The sequence below is a fragment of the Chaetura pelagica genome, unplaced genomic scaffold, assembly GCF_000747805.2.
Source record: "Chaetura pelagica isolate M959 unplaced genomic scaffold, ChaPel_1.0 scaffold2, whole genome shotgun sequence".
In the NCBI taxonomy this organism is placed as follows: domain Eukaryota; kingdom Metazoa; phylum Chordata; class Aves; order Apodiformes; family Apodidae; genus Chaetura; species Chaetura pelagica.
The window spans coordinates 107,331-131,459 of NW_009952796.1; the positions used below are offsets into that span (position 1 = coordinate 107,331).

General features: G+C 37.7%; 1 protein-coding gene across 1 annotated transcript in view; it reads right to left on the reverse strand.

Moving 5' to 3' along the window:
- Window positions 1-764: 764 nt before the first annotated feature.
- Window positions 765-24,129, reverse strand: part of INTS7 (integrator complex subunit 7) — a 25,005-nt gene continuing 1,640 nt past the window's right edge. The window contains exons 2-20 of the mRNA XM_009994790.1: window positions 23,890-24,019; window positions 22,889-23,035; window positions 20,726-20,863; window positions 20,226-20,272; window positions 19,530-19,729; window positions 17,624-17,746; window positions 14,992-15,109; window positions 14,097-14,231; window positions 13,456-13,553; window positions 12,535-12,774; window positions 11,670-11,807; window positions 10,785-10,991; window positions 6,908-7,102; window positions 6,042-6,145; window positions 5,582-5,650; window positions 4,351-4,483; window positions 3,014-3,112; window positions 2,020-2,205; window positions 765-1,081 (exon numbers count right to left, since the gene is read on the reverse strand). Coding sequence (XP_009993092.1) covers window positions 794-1,081; window positions 2,020-2,205; window positions 3,014-3,112; window positions 4,351-4,483; window positions 5,582-5,650; window positions 6,042-6,145; window positions 6,908-7,102; window positions 10,785-10,991; window positions 11,670-11,807; window positions 12,535-12,774; window positions 13,456-13,553; window positions 14,097-14,231; window positions 14,992-15,109; window positions 17,624-17,746; window positions 19,530-19,729; window positions 20,226-20,272; window positions 20,726-20,863; window positions 22,889-23,035; window positions 23,890-24,019 — 2,795 coding nt within the window. The 3' untranslated portion in view covers window positions 765-793. The remainder of the gene's footprint in view (window positions 1,082-2,019; window positions 2,206-3,013; window positions 3,113-4,350; window positions 4,484-5,581; window positions 5,651-6,041; window positions 6,146-6,907; window positions 7,103-10,784; window positions 10,992-11,669; window positions 11,808-12,534; window positions 12,775-13,455; window positions 13,554-14,096; window positions 14,232-14,991; window positions 15,110-17,623; window positions 17,747-19,529; window positions 19,730-20,225; window positions 20,273-20,725; window positions 20,864-22,888; window positions 23,036-23,889; window positions 24,020-24,129) is intronic.

Genomic DNA, 24,129 nt, shown 5'->3' on the forward strand with positions numbered 1-24,129 from the left:
TTAAAAAACAAGGCAGTTAAAATGCATGACAACTTGAAAGTTAACTTCCCTCTTAATAGAGCAAACAAAAAACCCTCAAAAAACCCCAAAGCCTTCCAAAATACAGATACATAATTATTTTTAAACAACAGTATTTTTTCTGTATAATCTAATAAACAGTTATTGTTCCCACCTGTGAAATTCTGCCCCTTGTAAGTCTCCCTGGACAGCAACCCGTTGAGCAGTCTCCTCCTTCTAAAAGGACCAAGTATGAGAATTGAGCTGCAGCTTCTTCCATATGCGTGCATTAAACAATGCTGATTAATTGTAATAATACACATACACCTGCCAAATACTGGAAGTTGCTATTAAAATGTCAGGAAATATATCTCTGGATATTCCTGCCAATTCCTTCCCATTAGGACAGACTTGGTATTACAGTCAGTTCTGTATTAACTAGCCAAAGCATTTACTGATGTCCTGTGAGCCTAACATTAGAACCTATAAACTTCAAAAAAAGAAAGCACTGAAAGTACTAGTCAAAGAGCTCTTAGTGTCCTCTGTTATCAAATTTGTGGAGTTTGCTGCAACAGGTTTGTACACAGAAGTGATCAGACATAAGTTCTTATACTAAAAGCACAAATTCAAATTTAAATAGTGACCTTTGCTCAATCAAGTTCAAATTTATCCCAGATAATTTAAAAACCAACAAATTGGCATCTGAGACTTTCTAGAAGGTTAAAGTTGTCCAAAAAAAAAAAGTGTCCAAGAAAAACTGCAATACCACTGACCAGATCAGTGTAATTTCTGGGAATTAAAACCGTGAGTATGCTGTTCTTTGCTGTTGCTGCTGTGATGGTGGCTGTCCTTGCTGTTGCTGAAGACGAACCTGCTGGGAGTATGGATCCTCAAGAGATTTAACAAAAATAGTTGTTTTAGGCCCAGTTTTCCAGACAATACCATTTGAATCTATTACAGAGGACTCTACTGTGATGTTGTGGGTGCCAAGTATCACAAAGTTTAACAGAAACTGAGTGCTGAAGTAGTCGTTGTGTGGTTCCACCCTCTGCTCCATTTCATTGGTCATGTTGTCAATAGGAATCTGAGAACACATGGAAGGTTAAAATACCATTTAATAAAAACCTGTTAAAGTAAGTTTTCCACTCCCCATTTGAAGGAGAGAAAAAAAATAAATAAATCTTGCTCCTCAATTTTCCTAAACCAATGCATGTGCATGTCTGAGCCAGGCTGACATGTTTTTTCACTGATGAATGAGTTCTTTTTATATCTATTCACAGAAGCAAGGTAGCTAACAAGTCTTTTTCTCCCTGAGGTTCTAGTTTTCCATAGAGTAATATGAGTCACATAAACATTACACAGTTCCTAGTCCTGCTGTTCTTTTGGATGCAACTGACATTTTTTCCCCCTTTTCCCCTCAAAGAAACCCAAACACAAACCAAACAACTCCAAAACCCAAAAAATCAGGCCTCTCACTAGATGTCATGTTAGCAGAACCTGAATTTCAGATGTGGCATCTTTGATAAAATTGTTATATATATATATCTATATATATATATCTATCTCCTCAGGTGCTATTTAATTTGGACAGCCTGTCCTACCCATTTCCATAAAGACAAACAAAAAAAAACCCTTAAAATGAGAATAAATTTCTAGATCCTATGTAGTAAAGAATAATCTATTCTGCCTTTTTTTTATTGTGCAGTTTCATATGATGTATACCCAGGTTGAATTTTCCTCATCTTAGCTAGACTCCTAGTGACTTGTTCTGAACATCTCAAAGCCTCTTCTGCTTGGAAGAAAAGCTGTTACTAAAAAGGCATCATCATACAGCAGACTTGAAATTCCCATGCACAATGCCTGGCTCTGGACACTGCTTGAATGTCAGCTGTCAAGACTGAGAGGATTACACAAGAACCCGTTCATTTCAACATGAAAATTCTGCTAACCAGAGCCAAATAAAAGAGCAAGAAAATACAGCAACAAAACTTAAGATTCCTCCCAGATCTACTCTATCCATACCTTATAGTCTTGTCCAGGCTTGCTCTGCAGCACTGAAGAGACATTCAGACACACGGATTGGATTTTACGGAAAAGGCCTGGTTTAGATCCATGCTGAACCACTCCTTCCACTTTTAGAGCTAATTGCTGATTGTTCTGTACTGCAATAGGTTCTGCTGGGTTCCTTGGAGATGGGGAAAGAGCCAGCTGAAACACAGGAGAAGAGGTGAAAATGTAAATTCATGCCTCCGGAAAAGCAAATACAACTCCAGGATGAAATGGAACACCTTCTTATGGAAAAATTTCCAAGGGGGGGTTTGGTAGGTAAACCAGCAAATTGAAAAACAGAACTTATCTGAGATTTATTGCTATAATAATTAATAAGCATTGTCAGCAATACCAGATGTAATCTTTGTATCAGTTTTATTAGCAGCACTTACCCAAAAGAACAAAAAATCTTCTACAACATAGCCACTGGTTAGTATACTAAGCTGAACAATGTAAAATTCAATGAGTGAATATTAAAAATCTTAAGGCTTTTACTTTTTCCAGAAAAATGGAGCGCTCGAGTAAAAACCCCAAAAACTTTAAAACCCACAAACTGCTAAAGGTCACATACAGCCACTCTTAGTCAGATGACAAACATTACAGTTCTTTTCCAGGATAACAAATTTTGCTTTTTAACGGAAAAACAACACAAATTCATAAAAGCTGCCTTCCCAAGACTAGGACATTCTTTAGCTTTGCAGACTCAGAATCAACAAAAAATTCCAGTTAGATTTTATCTTGAAGGCTTTCCAGTCAAATAACTGAATCCACTTGCCTAAGTCACAGCCTAGTGGTTCTTAATGATCATATGCATATATTATTCAAGTTATTCCTAACAGATAAACCAAGATACTATTTGCAGTTAAGTGCCTTCACTGAAAATGCTGAAGCTTTGGGCCTTCACTAAAGCTTTTCTCATGAAGACTCTATAAAGAGAAATTTTAGGCCACATTTGAGCAGTACCTACCTTAATACTTGTAGACTGCAACTTTTGAAAAAAGTACCTTTGAAATGAAAGGGGTACCTTCAACAGTGCAATGACAGCATTGCACAAACAAGCTGTATGCTGTAAGAAACAGAGCCAAAACAATTAGAAAAAAATACATCAATCATAGCATAGGAAAAAAAGGCATGCACTTGGGGTACTGAAATTGCAGTAATTTCCACTAGAAGTCCAGAAATGTATTGATACAATCATAGGATAACAATCACTATGATGACAGTGACTACCTTGAGCTTCTGTTTACATTCTGCCTTTTTTATAAAAGATATTATTTTCTGGAAAAAAACAAGGAGGCCAAGAAAAATCCAAACAATTTCAGTCCTACTGTTACAGTCAGTAGAGTGTGATCTTATTGAAACACTCATACAAAAAAACCCCACATGCACAAACTCTCAAATAAACAATTCCCCTCCAAGCAAACAAGACTGGCATCTACTGCAACCTAATGAGATGCAATAATTAAGTCTTGACTTCTCTTCCTTTCCCCACTGCACTGTACCACCCTTCTGGTGAGCAAAGGCAGCACTACTGAAGTCACCGAGCTGCATTTTTATGGAGCCAGTGACAACTAAGATTACAGGGTTTACCTTAGCTACATTTTACACAACTCATTCTTCTATCCTATTTGGAATCAGTAGGGACTGTTGAACTTAGAAACAAGGCAAATAGATGCCAGCCATGACAAATGAACAATCTTGTTCCCATCAACACGCACTTCAGCTTTATGATGTTCACCAGCAGTGAAAGACTGAACCTTACTAGCCCTGTAAAGAACTATGTTATCAGTTGACTGTTTGCATTCAACACACTTTACATTGTGTTCTCCGATGACCTGCATCGATAAGGGAAACACTATACTCAGAAAACACAGTATTAACTGCCAACAGCTCAGTGACCAAAGGCAGGCTGGTGCTGGACCCTCCAGCACTGTGTGCAGTAGGGGAAGAATCCTCAGAACAATGGGATGAACAAAGAAAACATGCTTCAGCACTTGAATACAAGTGTGGAGAGACACCTGGCAGAGGCCTGACACCATCTTTAGGTATCTTATCAGCATCTGCTATATTCTGAGTATCAGAATTTTTAAAACGTTATTTTTAATCAGACCAGTAATGTTACTGGTGTCCTAGCAAAACCTTTTTTCAAGTGTATTTGAAGCATTGGGTCTCCACAGAAACCACTTGTGCCAGTAAGAGGTTACGTTAATTGACCGAATGTGCTCTTCAGTTTCTTGACCACGATAGATAACATAGAATTACTGAGGTTTTGGAACCTTTGTCTGTATTTAAACTGTTACTTGCCAAGTAAGATACAGGAGCATACTTCCTGTTGAGGGATTCCACTTCTTCCAGTACATTATTAAATACAGACATCATTCTTCTTTCATATTCACTCTCAATGTGTGCTGTTCCATTCGAGCTATATTCCTGGAAACTAAGAAATAACACTTTTCATTGTGTCTAACATACTTTCCTCATCATATTCTGGGAGGCTTACTCCCAGACAGGCCAAACAATATCATCCTCTGTTAAAACTTTAAATCTATTAGGAAATAACAGTGTCTTTCAAACGGTTTACTCCATTTATTATTTTTTCCACTGCAAGACTTGTCCTTGACATCTAAACCCTTTCTTAACTACAACTTATCCATCACTTTCTGTCCCCACTGGAAGCAGTTACAGGTCTAACAAACTCAGCATGTTTAATTCCCCAAGTTTTTATTTAAGCCTGCTGAGTTCTAATTCCCATGCCTTTTATTATAGCCTACAGTGATGATAATGTGTTTTAAAGTCCCTCAATTCCAGGAAAAACAAGAAAGCCAGTCAGATTTAAGACTAAATCTGGAACTTTATAATCTCATGTTTTTAATGTAATTACATCTTCTAGACACCTAGTGTTTTGAAGTTCACAATTTCATAGTTTTCAATTAACAATGAGTAGGCAACTTAAAATGTTCACTTTTCTTCCAAATTATAAAAATCACACATTAAAAAATACGTATATCCACATTATCTTCCATTTAATCTCAGCCTGGAAACTTTAAAGGGTGATTCAATAGGTACTTCAAGATCATTTCCTAGTGGGCCTAAGTTCACTGTTAAAAAAGAGCCAGAGGTGATGGGTTTACATGAAGAGTTTAAACCAATGTAGTACATGTATTTACAGTACTTACAATACTCTGAAGTAAACTAACATGCAAACAGTAGCTATGGGAGCTAACAAGAAAATGACAAGTTAAAATAGGTGGCTGATTAAAAAAATTAAAAGTTGTATTTTAATGCAAGTCTATATTTAAGACAAGTTCAGTATAGTGCTCTCAAGAGCAAAATCAGTACAAAATGCAGAACTCTAAACACAGTCCCTAGCCTGCCAAGTATAGCACAACAGCAACAGATCCCTCAGGCCTGCCCAGAGGAGAATTAGAAGGGTCCACTGAGAAACTTTCTGAACATTCTTCGAATCCATAGGCTTAAAGACCCAAGGATTTAGAAATAAACAGGAAAGGAGTAGAAAGTTAGCTATCAAACCTACCTCACAGATTCTGGATCCAAAATCAGAGCTTCTATGGCATGTGAAATCAACAGACAGCTCTGCTGTTGTCTGATATTAATACTAAGGAGTTAAGAGATTTACAAAGTTGGCACTTAAAACAAGAAACTCAGTGTATTTACTGGCACTTTTCCTTATATCTCTACCTTTTGTGAAGTAATCCTACAGTCGTTACTCCTTTAGAAAACACAGAAGCAAGAACTATAAAAATTCCAAGTTCTATGTTGTTGCAATCTGTGTGTCATAACTTGTTCATAAAGTAATTCCAAACAACAGTATAGCAATGTTTATTTCCAAATGAGTTTTAAGCAATTGTTACCTAATTTTTATGTTACTAGTTGCTTCAAAACTTTGTGCCAGTCTTCATAGAAAAGAGGACTGTTAAGCTTCACACTGTTCACAGGGGAAGAAAAGTGAAAAAACTTAGATTTTAAAAGGATACAGTTCTACATTCCTTAGAGTTGCTGAATCTGCATCAAAAGATGACTGATAGAGATCTCCATAACGTGTAGCCAGGTTTCGGAATTCCTCCATCGAGTGTTTCATCTAAAGAGACAACGTTATTAGTAGGAAAAAAATAATAAATCCAATCTAGGCAGAACAAACAAAACCCCATGCATCCAGAAAACCTACATTGCATACAACCCTGAAACATTAACACAACATACTCTGACAAAATACATAAAGTACTTCTTCACAGATAAAAATCACCAAAATTACAGACTATTAACCATGAATTAAGCAGATACTTTTGCTGTAACAAAGCACCAGGATACCCTCCTTGAGTTAAAAACAAAGCAAAACAAAAACCCCCATTAAGCACCTCCCCCATCCCCTACTGGTACATCAAGCTGCTCTGTCTTTCAATTCCTTCTTGCAGACTTGGTGCATTTTGGAAGCAGCCTGTCTTGGTGTTCTGTATCAAGACAGTTGCAAACAGTCACCAAAAGAAGTTGCAGTATGATCCTAAGTATAGTGTAATCACAGCATCTGAGGTGTTGCAAGACAAGGTGTAGAAGGTCTTGCTGCAAGTTTGACTGTATTGACTGGCTTACTACATGTATGTTCTTGGAAGCTGGGTACATGAATGTATGAGAAAACCTATGTACATGCTGAACTACAACATACAGCCTGCCACAGGCAGGCCAGGCAGACATTTTTACAACTACAGGTGAAAACCAAGGCCCACTGTTTAGCAAAAAGTCTTCAGGAATGCTTTTCCTTTCTCTTGTCAGGTATGTTTGCTGAGAAGCAAAATGCATACCACTCATAAACAGAACTGCACAAGAGCAGAACAAGAACACATGCCTGGTTAGAAATGCGTCCACACCTCTGGAGATCACTTCCTGATGTCATAGCAATAGTTGTGGCAATAGCTGGTGGTGGACTTGTTTTCAGGCTGTTGCAGGTACAAATAAGTTGAGAAAAAGCTTGCAGAAGGTCAATCCTTAACTTAACAAATCCACACTGAAAACTCAGAGGATTAAGTGGTGTACTAGCAGCCTGAAAGACAGTAATAGGAATGTTGGTAATCTAAGTCAAAAGCAACCAGAATAACTTCACAATGTCACTGGACTGTCTCATCAGACACATGAGCAGTTAAATTCTAAAAGCTGCATTTTTAAAAACTGTATTTAAGAGATGTATTCAATTCAAATAATGCTGCATATAAACAAGAGAAAAGTTAGGTAATTACTAGGCTGTATTTCAAGCATACCACCCTTGCAACAAACATAACTTCAGCTGTTACAATGCTGTCAGGGTACTTATTTCCTCTTTTTCCAAGGCATAGACATTAGGCTTCAAATGACATTATTTCAGACAGTCCTTACCACAAGAGAGAGCACACCCAATTTGATGACAAACAGAAACACAAAGGACTGAAAAAGTGATTCTACATCAGCCAGAAAAGAATTGTGTGAAGTTACCTGCAGCACAGGGTGATAAACTTTAGAGTTTTTTGTAACTGTGAAATGGACAGGAACACTACAAAAGCATTGAACCTTTCATTTGATGAAGGCAGAGACACAGTTCAGTGACAACTAAGAATAGTAAGTAAAAGAACTCCAGGAAGGTAGACATGCTGGTATCATTTAGAACATATGGTTCTGTGAAACCTTGCTCCCTAAGGGTTTATCTGCCATGTAAAAGCACCTGTGACAGCTCAGGACACTCATGAGGGGGTACATTAGCAGCACTTGAGATCAGATACTAGTTAAGCCAAAAATACACTACTTATTTTTCTTATGCTGATGGACTTCAAGAAGAGTACACTTTCTTGTTTAGGTAGAAAAAAGCCATCTGTAAAACCAACCACTGGGACCTTCTCTTACTCAAAGACTGGAAGTATGTTAAACTCCTGCATGTCTTCCCCTGTGCTTCTTATTCTTCAAAAGAAAAGGTCACTTGCGGAAGCAAAAAGTTATAACCTCTCTCAAAACCTTACTAGGAACCATTTCTTTGCCAGCAGGAAAGCAGCAAACCAGTTTCTCACAAATCATCATGTCATCTGAGAACTGGCCCACTACTGACTAAAGCAAGGAACATCAGCCAACTGCAACCATTTTAAACTATTGAGCTAGATTTCAACCCAAAAAATAAGACTATTACATCACTATCACTCAGCTCCTCTTATCTAACACTTTGCTCTCCCTTCTCCAAGGACATGAAAAAAAATTCCCTTTTGAGTAGAAACTGTTCAGTTTATTCTGCAAGGGTGGTTTCAGAAAACCCTCTGTGGAAGAGATCTTGCTACACTGTAATTGCCCTAGAGAGACTACATGCTTTTATAGAGAGTAAAGTACCAGTACCCACATCAGAGAATCCAGACATATTTAGTAGAACGAATTGGACTCAATTCTTGTACATGGAAACAAGCCTGTCTCATTAATATTGCAATTTATCTTATCTACTACAAATATAGCCATGAGCAATAAATTAGTTACAATTCTTTTTTGAAAGTGACAAAAAGACTTCTTTCAAACACCACCATTTGTGACCAACATATTTGGAGTTTGTGCTGCTTAACCAATAATTAGAGCTATGTTCAAGTACTGTACCTTCTCTAGATTACCATCAGAGAAAAAATAAGCATGCTTCCAATGAGATGCATGTTCTGTACCAGGAAAAGCAGGTGTTATGCAAAAACTCTGCTAACTAAACAAGTAAGTACCCAGCAAGACAGGGATTGTGGCCAACACGCTCTATGACAAGTCCCTGCCCTCTTTCCGACACTTTTAATCCATAAAATAATGGGACTTCTTGGCTCAAGCCAACTAACTCACATGAAAGGACATTTTACATACAGCTACAAAAGGCAGACAATTGCATGTGTATCAAGAAGGAATTGAGAAATTTTCTGACAAGATCAAATACTGTTTCAATATTTCATCATTGCTAAACTGGGCTGACTAAAATCTGCAACAGATTTACTGACAAAGCATCTTCCAGCTGCAAAGCTGACAGAAACAGGATTCATCGTACATGGTAATGGGCTGTGGTACCAACAGTGCTGAGTCATCCCCTACACAGGAACACCAGCAACAGTAAGTCAAAGGCAAGAGACAGTCTTACTGATTAAAACTTTTGCTATCGTGCACTTTACAGCACTTTTGCTCCCCTTTGAGATGCCAAGTTCTGCAGATGCAGGGAGTAAGTGGCTCCTTTTACAGACGCTACTACACTCAAGCATGGTTAAAGATTTTGTCCGGAGCAATGCAACAAGTCAGCAACAGCCAGCAACAAAACCCAACTTCTTCTACCCAAGCCCTCCGAAACCTCTGCTTATTCCTCTGGACTACAACAACCCAAAAGGAAACAACTCACTCAGAAAAGCACTATGTGCAACACACAGGAAGAGAAGTCAGAAGAGGAAATGAGGACAAGAATCTTCAACAGAAAAAAAACAAACTCTAGAAAAAGGTTAAATAACTGAATCACAGACTTAAACCTATTTAAGCAAGTTATTATCCTGATTGTATTAAGTATTACCATCTAATTAGATGAGACCCCCCTCTCAATGTCTTGTAGACATTAGAGAAATCTGGACATGTGGAATTGAAAGCCTTATTCACTCATCTGAAAAGTTAGAGGCAAATACTTTAGGAACAATGGAGCTTCCTCTTAGAGGACAAAGGTGTAAAATCTACATCCCTCCTGCTTTTTCAGGGACAGTTTATTAATAAACAGTATTATCTGAACTTTATTAAACACTAATATCTGAATTGTCACAACACTGTCAGTTCCGGTAACTGGGGAAAAATAGCAGATTCACTCATAAGACATACAGAAAACTGTGTGTAAATATTTCTTCCTGGAAACTAAAATATGGAAGTACTGTGTGAAGTTGGATCATCTTTTCTTAAAAAGCAACCTCACCATAAGAGCTGATGGTCCATATTAATTAATCATAGAATCATAGAATCTTAGGGGTTGGAAGGGACCTCGAAAGATCATCTAGTCCAACCCCCCCTGCCAGAGCAGGGTCACCTAGAGTACATCACACAGGAACGCATCCAGGTGGGTTCTGAATGTCTCCAGTGAAGGAGACATTAATGTTTTGTGTACATTCACAGATATGACACACAGCTTCTTGCTATTTTCATTACTTCAGAGAAGCAGTAAGTATTTGCATAAAAGCAGGTACCATATGAATTCTGCTGATTTGATGAAACTCCATTGTCCTCCTTCCTCCTTTTACTAAATTGGTGTTGCCTTGTTTTTAGGATTCCACAGGATGAAATCATCAAAAACAAGGCAACATTAACTCAGCAGGAGGGAGGAAGACAATGAAATCCTTCTCTGCATATTGAGAAGATAGCTGCCAATTTAGACAAATCCCCAGGTTTGACTATTACAACATTGTTTAATAAGCCAAGGCAAGGAGCAGAACATTTAAGAACTGTGACTTAAAGAGATCTGTCATATTACCATGATTTGATAAAGGAACAAAGTGAGGGAGTGAAGAAAGAAAGAAATCTAGCTTATCACACACAGCTACAATACAGGATCTTCTCTCTGAAGATGCAGTGTGTTACAACTGGCTCTTCCTTGCAGTCCTCTCAAAAGAGAGTCTGGCAAGCATCAGATATCTTGAAGAACTTTTCAGAGGTTTAAGAGCAGAAACCAAGCAGACCTGCTGCAGGATACAGAAACATCACCACTACAGTAGAAGATCTGTGCTAACCGTCAGCGACGCTATTCCTTTGTGATAGGATTTTAAGGCTTCAGCAATGCAAGAAAGCGCCGAGCTGTAGTTGTCCTCCTGCAAACCTGTCAGACATTGTTCTGCATGGGAGAACTCCTTCAAGCTGTTCAGCCAGAAGTAGAAGTGTTCTGAAGCCACCTGAGTCAGCATGCTTTGATACAGTTCTCTGGCCATGTCATGGTTACCCTGTAATGGAAAGAAGTTTTCTAAGAAGGGACATGAAAGAAGGCTGGGGGTTTTCATGAAAAAAATAGAATAACAACATCACCAGACCTGATCTTATTTTCAAGACAGAAATATTGAAAATTCTTCCAATCATTATGACAATTCTAAAAATAAATAAAAGCACAAATGCTTATTTCATGGAAATACCAGCCTGTATAAAGTACAGTACTTATTCACACAGATTATTCAACAAGATGAGAAACAGATACTGAAATTTACTTCTACCCCAGCAACTCTTAACTACGGTTTCTACATTCTAACCAGCTGTGACTTAATGGAAAAGGGCAACAGTGTGTTTTTCTTTCTTTTTTCACATTGACAGAAAAGCAACACACATCAAGCTGGCATGTATCAGCCTATGAAGAACAGCTACAAAATGCACACTAGGCATGTGCTTAAGAAAGCATCAGGTCATTACCTCCTTCTCAAATAAAAAGACAAGTGAAAAAAACACCTTGACGAGATGACTGCCCTAAATGGCATGTACCTGAATCAGCATTCTGGAGAATTTAAAGGAAAAACTTTTTTTTTTTTTTTGTCCCCCATTAATTTCCTCCAAAGAATTTATTTTCCCAGTTCAAAGAAATCACTAGTACCCTTCTAACCACAAACCATTTTTCTCCAGGTATTTTCACTTACCATTCTGGAAGCCTGCCTGGCTATCTTGTAGGCTGTCCATCCATTAGAGGCATTCTCAAGCTGCTGCTTGATGACAGTTTTGATTTCTGAAGATAAAGCTTTCTGACTGGAAACAAATATCACTGTGGCAAGAGAAACCTAATGAAGGGTAGAAGAGTGAGGAGAAAGGTTATATTTCAGAAACTAATCAAAACAAGGAAAAAAAATAAAATAGCCAATTCAGTTTCTTAAACTACCAGAAATATCTACTTGATTTTTGGACTCAAAACTACATAGAAGATTACATATTTTAACTGACAAACTTTTCTCAGTCATCTATCTTTTAAGTATTTATAGCCACCCAAGTATGTCTTGTAGATTAAAGTAACTTTAATGTAAAAATTTTTTACTGTCTTTTAACTGAAATAGTTTGAATGCTTCAAAGGAATTAACAGGCAGCTTGTAATTTTTTTCTTAAAATTCAAATTCATTTCCAAATAGACATGATTAAAAGCATTTTTATCTCTTACAGTATATTAAAAGAAGTCATGTGAGTCACAGCATCATACATAAATTAACTGCCATTTTCTCTTTCTATCACCATTATTTTACAGAGAACCAAATCATTTCAATAGCTAGGTTTGTCTAAGCAGTGCCATCTGCTGGAAGTTCTACTGGAATATACCATATAGTTCATCTCCATCTATGAGATATTTTGAAATTGAACACTAACTAACACACATGGTCAAAAATTAAAGCAAAATTGAAAACCGTGGCTATATACTGGCACATCACCTTGAACACAAGAAATGGTTTAGTTGCCTTTTTAAATAAAAACCACCCACAGCAGTTTACCCACCAAGAGCCATGCACCAGGAGGTCTTACCAAGAGTTCTTGTTTTTTATCTGTGGCAGATCGCCCAATTAATTTGTAGAGGTCCATTAGGTCTCCTAGCATCCCATCTGCTAAGACAGGCAGCTGCATGGCAATAGCAGCTAGACAGTGGCACATGAGAATCCTGGCAGCATCTTGGGCACTGTGCAACTGGGTCAGCAGGGATTCAACTACTGACTGGCTCAGGTGAGGACGGCACTTGACCAGCTTCACCATACAAGTTAATGTGATCTGCAATTTACATAAACAACAGGTATAATAAGCACAATGCCTACTTGAAAATAAAAAAGCCAGACACACTTACCTGCAAGTTTGATTGCAGAAATATAGGTCTGGTGTTTTCTGAACTACATTCTCAACAAAAAACTGAGATTTTTCTAAGAGCCCAAGCCTCCATCCCTGGGCTAATAGCACTAATTCATAACAGAAATTCAAGAAAGCATAGTCTTCTTTCTCATACCACCCATCTTTACAGGTAAATAACTGGTAGCAGTTTAAGAAGTGGTCAAATAAATATAGCAGCTTATAAAACTGTTGTCATAATGTACATTGCATTCTCATCTCCAAAAAGCAGGTTCTCTCCAAGATTGTCTTTGTTCTCCAGAGACACCTCCATCCCATGTTAAAATCCATGTTCTATCACAGCCATTACACCAAGTGGAATGCTTTATTCCCCTTCACACCATCTCCCTGACAATCAACTAAGTTATGAGCTGAGAGGAGCTGCACTATCATTGTGCTGAGCTTCTCTGCCACTCTGATTATGGATAAAACATATAAAAATCTTAACTTCCTGCCAGTATGTTATGCTTCCACCAGATAGGATCTGGTTCACACTAGCCTTTCTACACAAGTTATTACTATAACTTACAGCTGTGCTAGAGGAAGACAGGAAGACAACAGTAATGTCACCTTTAAGGTTGCCTGAGCTCCTGGACTGTCATCTTGACTACAAAGAACAAGAAGAGCTTCTAAGCCAAAAACTGCATCTTGCTCCAAAGGCAGAAGATCTAAGAAAAGAAAAGATAAGGTAGTTAGTTCCCTGTTATGTTTTCCAACCATAATTGCTTGCACTGGTGTTGCAGTCATGACAGATTAAGTATCTTTTTGATATTTCTACCCTACTTTACTTTGCTTAGAAACAATTCTGCCATTCCAGGTTTCATAGCACTCCAACAGGCACAACTGTGACATTTGTAAAGCATGCATAACTCTCTGGACTAAGACTTCTAAATGCCCTGTTATTCTTGTGCAAAGAGTTTTCAAAGGTTGACAATTCAGTAGTCCTACAACCAAGGTAAGACAAGCATTTATTTAGCAGAAGTTCTACTGTATTCCAGAATTTTCTCTAAATTAGATTAAGACAATCTTCTCAACCACCCATAAAATCATATAGAATATTTTCTATTAGATTATAGCCCCTGTTCTCCCTAACCAGCATGAAGGATTAGACATATGTACAGACAGGCTCACAGACAAGATGAGTTAATATGTGTTAAGTGCATAAGCCTGACTGTAAACAGACTCAATTCATTGTCCTTGCTTTCATTTACCTTTTTCCTGACAAGAGGCTGATATATTAGTCAGAATTCTCGCACCATGAGCTGCAATACCACGATTATTATGGTAACAGCACTCCTGTGCTAGTTTTACTAAATCAAATGATCTCACAGTGGTAGCTGTTGTTCCTAAATAAAGACAAGGAAATAGAACATAAAACAGCATAGTCTGTAATTACATCATACATTTCTGCAAAAAAACTATATTGACTTAGGAGTAAATTTTTTTCTCATGTTTAAAGAATAGGATCACAACATATCTCCCTCTCTCTCCACACACAGAGGCTCTTCCCTCCATTCCTGAACATTATACGAGCAAGACATACATGAGAAAGAATATTTGGGTCTTATATAAAGGCTGATATTTCAGGGACACAGAAATATTCTCTTAAGAAGTTATGTATCTGACTAAAAAAAGCTGGGGAGAATATTAATTATTAAGACATGCCAGAATGACTGAAAAGGATGTACTATTTTTCTCCATTTCTGCAGCCCATGTAGTTGAGCTCATAATACCCATTAGGGCAGTCCCGCTTTCAAGAATAAAAAAAAAACCTGTATTATCATAATTTTAAAAACAAGATACCTTGAATAACATTAAAATATGTACTCTCTTTCTCCAGAACACAGTCACAAGGCAGAAAGGTTCAACTGGTCCTGAAAAAAAACCCCTTTCATACAGCATATTCCCCACAAAATCTTAGACCTTGACTACTCATGGGTATACAGTGGCCCATTTTAAGTTTACACATGATGAACACAGCCCGACTCTCAGCTAGTGCTCTCAAGTTCAAAAACAGTAAGAATATGCTACAAGATATTCAGTTGAAATTGGTTATCAGTTAGCCAAACCACCTGAAATGCCAAAGATCTAATCTCGTTTTCTTACCTGGAGTACTGCTGAAGTACTGTTTAATGGCAATGGTCCCAGATAACGTGGAAAGAACGGAGAGCATGCCCAGTTTCAAGCTGTCATAAGGAGTGTGAAGAGCAGATTCACAGAGTGCCTAGAGATTAGCAGGAGAGAAAAAAAGAGAGGAAAGGAAGTTCCATGAGCTATCTGTATTAAACTTTTAGTTGCACTTATCTGTGAAGTTTTGAGTATTGAGATATTTCTGCAGAAAATTCTGTCCTGAAGCCTGGTTTAGTCAACTGAGGACACAGCTTGTAGAAAAGTGACAGTGGGTCTCATATACTAGGAAACATCAATTATCAGTAATTTATTAATTAAAAATCAGTGGCAAAATATTATCAGGTCTTACTGATTAAAAACTGCAGAAGACTTTAAGACAATTCACCAGTCTCAGAGGTATTCGGATTATTCTGCCTTATTTCTGCAGGGCTTCATGTAAGTGTACATCTCTGAGGAACAAAGTTTCAAGTGCCATTTCCTTTAACACTCCTGGTGTCCAACAGAATACTATTTAAGTTTCTTGATAAACATATTAAAGCATATTTTAACTCATTTATAGTAGAGCTTCTGTCATACTTCTGTGCCTTTCACCAGATGTCCTCAGGCTTTATCACATCTAAATCTAGATGTGATATAAGATAAATATATATAAGATGTGAATAACTCTTGAAATTGACATTGTTCTCATATTTATTACATGAACACAGTCCAGAACTTTGTTATTCACTGGTTTTGGAGGCTTTGTTAGTTGACATGAGAGAAAGTAGCATGAGAGAAAAATGGAAGTATATTCTGCTTCAGAGAGAGCCAAAGCTGAATGATTACATCCAGAAACTGAAGAAAAACAGTATCACATAACTAGTTCCAAAGAACAAAAAAACCCTCAAATAGTGTTTTTCTCATGCATGTGTGACAGTTAAATTTTAAATAAACTTGTAATTTGTACCAATGTAGTATTTTGCTAATCCACTGAAGAACCTGGCATCAACATGAAAATACAACTATTAAGGTTGAAAATGAGTCTTGATGTCTCACAAGACACTGATGTTTCTCTTCAGTGCTATTAGATCACTGCTCACAGAGTTCATTTGAAACAGTAACTATGAAGAATGCCAGGAGCTCAGAATTATTGGGAAGATGGACTACAGGCTGCTTAGTAGCTTCACAGTCAGCAGAAGGACTGGTCTAAGCAACAGCAGCAACGAGTTCTAAAGCTGATGTGTGGAAGACAGCGAAGTCTCCACAATTAAAAGACCAAGCCTGCTCTCTGACCTACACAGGCAAAATGCTGAAGAAGTTAACACTGCCAAAACTCTTTTTGGCAAAAAGGTACAAGAAGCAAGGTATGCCATAAGAAGGGTCTGTTCCAGTCCCTGTTGTATAAACATTGCCAAGTGGTTTCAACATATGAAACAGTTTCCCAGCTGAAAGTGCTGACTATACATTTTAGAAGACAGAAATTACTACTGCATGCCATTCAGCAGGCAGTAACAAGCTTCAGCCAATTAGTTTTGCTCTAACCCAGTTACTGGTTTAGTTCTGACATCACTGTAAGTTTCCCCTTTCAATCATCAGGACACCTACTTTTAGACACTACATACTGATGAAAGCCACATCTCTCACTTGCACCGAGTTAACTACTAACCAGGCATAAATGCATAGAGTAACATTTTGATTCCGAAGAATTCATCAACCATTAAAGGAATTCTTTAGAATTCCTAAAAGGAAATAATTTTCTGTATTAATCCGTCACAAAAAATAAAGCAGCTCACTAACCTAAAAGCCTCTGCACACTCCAAATAATTTTATCTAAATATTGGAGACAAAGCAAAACACTTCATTCTTCACATGATCAATAACAAAAATCCACATAGTTTTTCCTCCCAGCTGCCTCATGCTCCAACAAATTAGAACAGAAGTAGCTTCCAAGACTAGTAAAAACAAAAGAAAAAAGACCCAGAAAAGTACATAGCAATAATGTTCTTAAAATATTAGATTAGAACCTTAATCTAATCTGAAGCTATTTTCTACAGTAATTTCTACCAGAAATAGGTAAAGACAAGGAGAAAAAAATGTTCATATGCAACTGTGACTGGAAGAAAGCTGGAATACTATCTACACTGTAACTGCTTCACCAAATAATACAGATGCACTCTGAACACCTTCTCGGGTCTTATTCATACCACAGGAGTCTCAAGGGTACTACTGAAAATAAGAACTGAAGTAAAAATTACATTTGCCCTTTCGAATATAGGATGACATGCTTTGAAAAAAGTCAGATTGTGTGTTACATGTGAGCATTACTACACAGTGTGTATCCAAAGATTAATGTAAGCATTCAGCTCTCATGACTATTATCTTAGATATGTTTTTCAGATGGAAAAGTGATTTCCTTACTGTAAAAAGGCCTACAACATGATATATGCCTTTGCTCAGTTATAATACTCCAACTGTTCAGTAACACTTGGCTACTCTACATAGCCGAGTAACCTAATGTAAGGATATGAAGATACATGTTCTTCCTTTCTTACCCCCCAAATTGTTCTGGAAGAATCCTACAGCTAAATACAAAATTCAACAATAAACTTAAGCTTATAAATGTATAAACCTGAATATTTTCTCTGCTCCATGTATGTGGTGTCTTGTTAGCCAACAACTTCAGATCTTGGATTGCAAGCCTCTTCACAGCCTTCCTGGGGTCATTCTTCAAGTATTGCAACAAAAGCTGGATCTGCAATAAAGTAAATCCATTTTTAAACTGAGATACAGTACTAGAAGGAAGTCTTCAGAAGTACTTGTGATTAAATTTTGAGCATACTCAGCCAAGACTAACTTGCCTTCTCTGTTAGACTGCCTATCACACAGAAAAGCCCCTCCTTGGGGCAGCCAGTTTCTACCACCCTACTCCCCTTGTTCAGGCACTCTTCACTACCATCACCCTGTAAGCCTGTGAAGCCTTGAGACCCACTTCAGCACTCACAGAAATAGCATAAAGCATCCCCGAGAAGCACAGTAAATACTTCATAATGTTGTAATTATGCTACTAACACATATACTGGGCATTTGATGCTAACTCAGGTGTCTGTATGATCTGCAGCTAACAGATAGCAACACAAACATACCTTTTATGTCTCAGTAGCTGCCAAAAACAACCCCAAAAAACCAAACAAAACCATCTTCTACCCACCCCTCCAGAAGCACTTATCTCAAATTAAGTGACACTTAACTGCACGTCCTTGTATTTGTTTCCTGCAAGTGTACAGAGATGGAACAGCTAGCCCATGTGTTAGAAACAGTTCTTCTTCCTCACATAAGTCTAAACAAAATGCCATTTAAGTCAAAGGCCTTCCACTGATTATACCCAGCTAACGGACAAAAACAGGCCTGCTGCTCAAGGACAAATGAAAGCAAAGCAAAAGACATGATACAAAGTGTCCCTCTGTGAGGGGCGAGCACCACCTGTGCCCTCCGTCCCTTTCAAAAACCCCTCCAAATTATGGGGGGAAGTCACGGAAGCATCCTGACAGCTGGTAGCCTCTGTGACAGCATCAGCTCACCACACCGTGAAAAAGCACCAGCATGCTGCCCATGGTTTTGCTATCTACCCTCACCCTGGCTACATCACTTTTAAGTGACACCGGCTGTTGTGCTGCAGGAATACAGCCTAAAGCACCCTGCTTACCACCATAAAAAAAAGCGCACATCAGATGTTCTGATGTTGTTCCAGTTGGCTTAGATTCAATACTATCAAAAGCATCCTCTGAAATACAGAAATCAGTCATACCAAAACAGTTTCAGACAGATCAGGGCTATTAGTCTAACAGCAACAAACACCAGCCTTCCTTAGCTGTACAGGGTTGAGAGAAAGCAAATAGATTTTCATTACTACTTTACAAGGATTAGTTTGATGAACATCAAATGTCACTGTGTTCAGACCTGCTATATAAATCACATCCACATCATCAGAATATAAAAGCACTCTACTTTTCCATCACTGCCTTCAAACAACTTGGTTTATTGTCCTAAATTACGGGAACAAATTCAAATGCCTACGAGTTCAAGAAATACATTTTTAAACACTCTGTGCTACTGAACATTCATTTGCTTGCATGCAAGGAAGGCAAAATGCACACCCGTGACCCAAGAGAACATACAGCAACAAAAAGTAAAGCCTGGGTTCTATAGGTGAGATTAAATGTTTTCAGAAAAAGCCAAGGTCTTTGCCTGCCTAAATTGCTGATTGATCCTAGTTTATTTCAATCCCAGCCTATTCAAAGAAAGACAGGTTATGATCTGTAAAGAGTCCCTGTGTTTGATGGAGTTATCTGAAAATGGAGGGCAAAAAATATGAGAGCAGCAGTAGCTTTCAGAGTATTCTTTCTCTATAGCACATTAGAGCATCCATTAGGATGGTTGCTCTAATGTAAGTTTGATTATTTATTTATCAGCTAGAATCTGAGGGTTTTTTTAAATGTACTTCATACTTTATATTGAAGGAATAAATTAAGAATTACCTGTTTAGGAATGTCAACCAAAGAAGAAGCAGCAAGCAGAGTAAAGGTGTGCAGAGTAACAATGACCATCTTGGTAGAGGGATACGATGTTACTAGCTGCTGAAGCAGCTGCCGGGAGCTGGAGGCCAGACTAGCATCATGATGCATATGCTGTAGAATAGGGATCAACTTTAATTTCAAATCCACAGGTGTGGCCAAGCCTGCAACAAGGAAGAGAAACATAGGAAGAGAGTGAGTCCTTTGTACTGGCTTTTGGCAGTACTGAGGCACACAACACGTCTGCATTGCTGCCACTGCTGAATGCAGATAGTGCAGATACCTGCCTGCAGGTGTTGAAGTAACCATCTACTAGCTAGCAGCATGACCACAGCATTTTGGGAAGGTTACCCCTTCCTTCACTGCAGGTAACACACCCATTAACTTATCTGAAGCAACCTGGGATAGTCTATGCAAGTTTATTAATTATGCCACAGATGAGCATTCATTCATTACCAAACAGGTGTTTTGACAACTTAGATTTTAAGAGGACATAAAAGCCAGATATTAGATTATTGGTTAGCTAATTTAATTTAAAATCTGGAATAATCTGAGGTTAAGGCAACAGCATTCCGATATCTGATATTTACATATGGATAATACAGAATTGTCACAAGAAATTAGAGCTTTTCCTTTTTATCATTCAATATACATATGTACCTTGAATCATCTCACTGATTTTGTTACATATTCCAGCTGCAAAATCCCTGTAGAGAGAAGACAAAGCACTGAGTGAAATGAAAAAAATAAAGACAGAAAGAAAATACTAAAACAGTTAAACTACCAAACACTGTTTTAACAACAGAAACTCCCACAATCGACCCAAGTCGATTTAGAACCCCTGCACAGAAGCCTGATCAAATAATAAAGCTGAAGCTCAATTTAGTTGCCTAATATATTCTGTAAAATAATCCTTGATTAAAGCTGCCATTCCAGTTCACATTCCCATATTTATGAGCTTTCTATTAGTATTTTAGAATAAAAGAAAAATTATTTGTGTTGAAGCAGTATTAGATTTCTTTACAAAACTGTTACTACACATATTTAAATGCTTTGATATAAATGACATGGCTAGCACTACAGAAGTAAATACTGTTTTGTGAATGCCAGAGTCAATGGAGTTCCCATTCTCTGTAATATGAAAAAAAGTTGTATCTTACTTTGATTGTGCAGAAAAGTTGGCAGCAGCAAATATAGCTGCTTCAACTTCCACATTATCATGGGAATCTAAACTCTGGCGAATACTGTGATGTGCATTCTTCCTTTCTGGAATAATAGATGCCATGCTGCCCAACATCCTACAGAAATAAATCACAGTGAAATAAATTTAAAAAAAAAAAATTACCGTGAAGAAATGCAAAACAAAGCCAAAAAGAAATGCAAAAAGATTGTTAAGAGACTAGTTTTATTTTTATACACACACATGTGCTCTTTCATGCCTATTTCAGAAACAAAAAACTGCTGCAATAATATATTTAATATAATTATATAATAAAAAATTAACATATTATAACATATATAATTAAAAGGTAACCAACGTTGTCAGGTGGCTTGTTTAATACTAATTAATTGTATTTTTGTACCTTTCAGCTTGAAATTGGCACAGTGAGAAACTTAACATGATTTCTTATAAAATTTAGAGTGCACTATGGCACTGAGAAAATTGAGCATTCTTAGGAGGCTTTTATACTCAAGTCATGACATTAGTACAACAGATTTAATGCTAAATGTACTGATGGCCGTTTCCAAACATACATGAAGTACACATAATGGGATTTAGAATGAGAAATATTGTGGTTTAGGGGGAATTAAAAAAAGCATTTAGAAAATTATTTCCACACTCCTTACAATTAAGACTGCAGAAGTGACAAATGTCACTGAATAGTCATAAATGTTAACCACATAGTAAGAAAGCAAAGTTTCTAGAAACTTACGACAAGCAAGCAAGCATCTAACTTTCACTTGTTCATTTGCTTATCTGAGATAAGGTTATTATTTGGAATAACCAATACCTTTTGTGTAACTGTTAAAAAGGGAGTAAGTCTCAGTATTTATTCTTTTGCTAAAAATATCTCAAAGATACTTTCCAGACTTATTTAACATAATCCAATTTAAAAAAGAATGAATGCAGGATTTGCACTGATGGCAATTTTAGCAAGAGTTCTATGCAAATATTTACAGTTATCTGGCAATAAAATTCCTACCCAGACACAAAATTTAGTTTTAGATCTTTCTTTCAACATGTTTTTTTCCTTACTGACACTAGTTAGGGACGAGAAAAACAAATCAGCTGAAGATTTTCATAGATTTTTAACCTTTCACTTGATTTAATCCTGTCAACTGATTTGTAATTTAAGTATTTTTCCAAATTAAGCAAATTCCTGGGACTTCTAGCAGATAACTCAGTACCAATCAAGTGTAATCTTATGTTAGAATACTGAAGTGGAACAACAAGAAAACAAATAGGTGTTCTCTGCTCACACATTTCTGAGACACTAAGCACCAAAACATAACCCTGAAATAAAAAAATAATCAAAAGAATAAAGAAATGGACATACAAGCTAACCAAACCCCTGTTGATGCTTCTCATCTTTCAATAGTGAAATCGGTAACAGTTCAAGGGAGACAGAATATAAAAGGAAAACCAAGAGCACTCTCTTCACATTTCAATTCACTTGCACAGGAGCTAGAAGATTCAGCTGAGATGGTCATTTTGGGTAGTATCAGAGATACAGACACTAGAACAGCAGAAAACTAACATTAAAGATAGATTTTTTTCCTCTCCCTCCATTTGATTCCTAGGAAGGCCAAATCAATCAGTAATACAAGGGCATTACCTCAGGAGTTAAGAGACCAAGAAAGCAGTAAAGTTCTAGCACAACTATCATGAAAAAGACATGCAAGTGTAACAAGGTTCACGTAAGTAAGTTTTACTTAGAAGTTAACAAAAATACTTTGACAGACAGGGAAGCACTTGCCTTTTGGTTTTGGTCTAAATATATCATATGCAATAGATGTATGTAGCTATATACAACAGAGGACATAAGTTATGCATTTAAAAAATGTTTCTTTTTCTTCTCCTGAAAAGACAAAATTTCAGTGTTGCAATTCCACACAATTCTTACCATCATAAAGGGTTAATAACTTTTGTACTGGTCACAGATCCTTTCAGTTCACTCCCTTTTACTACCTCTGTGACCAATGTAGAAGACACCTACCACACTTCACTTAGGGTAGCTGCAGATTCTGTTATTCTAGGCTGGCACACAAATCAATTAGCTGTTCAATTTCAAGTAACTTAGATGAGTTTATGTAATACATACCGAAGCGTAATAGCTCGAGCAACTGGATCATTGCTATGAATCACTGAGAAAACTCTTTTCACAAACTCATCCACATTTAGGATCTTCTCTAAGTGTTTCTCACTCTGCTGAGTAACTTTCAGCACACACAGCCGCAGGAAGTTGTTTCTGTCAGAAGGCACATCTTATCAGGCTATTTTACAATAAAAACCAAAACACTTGAAACACAAAATCATTTTAAAAAACCTTATGAGAGTTAATTAAAAAAAGAAGAGGTATATGCTATATAAATGGTATATTTAAGCAGACTGATGTAGTTAAGTTACTATTTACACACTATTGTTTTATTTTCTAGTACTAGTTTTAAATTTAGGCCAAATTCTAGGGAAATGAAAATGCTGATACCAGTGAGGAAGACTTCAAGCAGATGTTTGGTTTCTGCATACTTAGAGATCTAATTCTGTGAGAAAAGCATGTTCAGAATTAAGACAGAAAAGCCTTAATGCCATTGCCAGGTGTGAGTGAATGTCTTTTCCTTCATAGAGCCAACAGGGAAGATTCCACAACAGCAACAAGATAATTTTGGCTCCATCACATACATCATTCAGACATCAGGCACGTGGAAAAGCTATACACTGGGCTTCGCAATTAACGTTCCTTAGAGATGGAGTCTGCAGACATGACAATTCATCTACCTATTAATTATTAATTTGAACATGTCTTTGGAGCAGAACTTACGTTAGTGACCTTAAATCAGTCATTTAACAAATGAATCCTCTAATCAGGATGGGTGAAAGGCACTGTGTCATCGATCACTCAGACACTTAAACGCACCAAGACAGGGGCAGAAAGCTTCAATCAAGCACAGCTTGCCCTCAGTTGAGCCGGCAGTACCGCGGTATCACCAGGCGAGCAGTGAACCCCAGGGCTGCCCAGGCTCCAGGGCAGCCACGCTCCAACAACGCGGCGCATCGCTGCGGGGCCGCGATCTGAGCGGAGAGCGACCGGCTGATGCTACTTACCCCACTCTGAAAACATCGGCTAGCTTCAGGAAAGCCGAATTGATGAGAATAGGGAAAGGATATTTCTGGAAGAGCCTGGGAAAACGAACGACAGCTTCGCACTGCTCCCCGAGTTTGCCAGAGCGGAGGCCTAAACCGGAGAACAACCACAGCTCAGGGAAACCGGCGCTCCTGCAAAACCGATCCCCCCCCCACCGCACCTCCGGCGGGCGGTAAAGCGGTACAAAACACAGCCGGTCC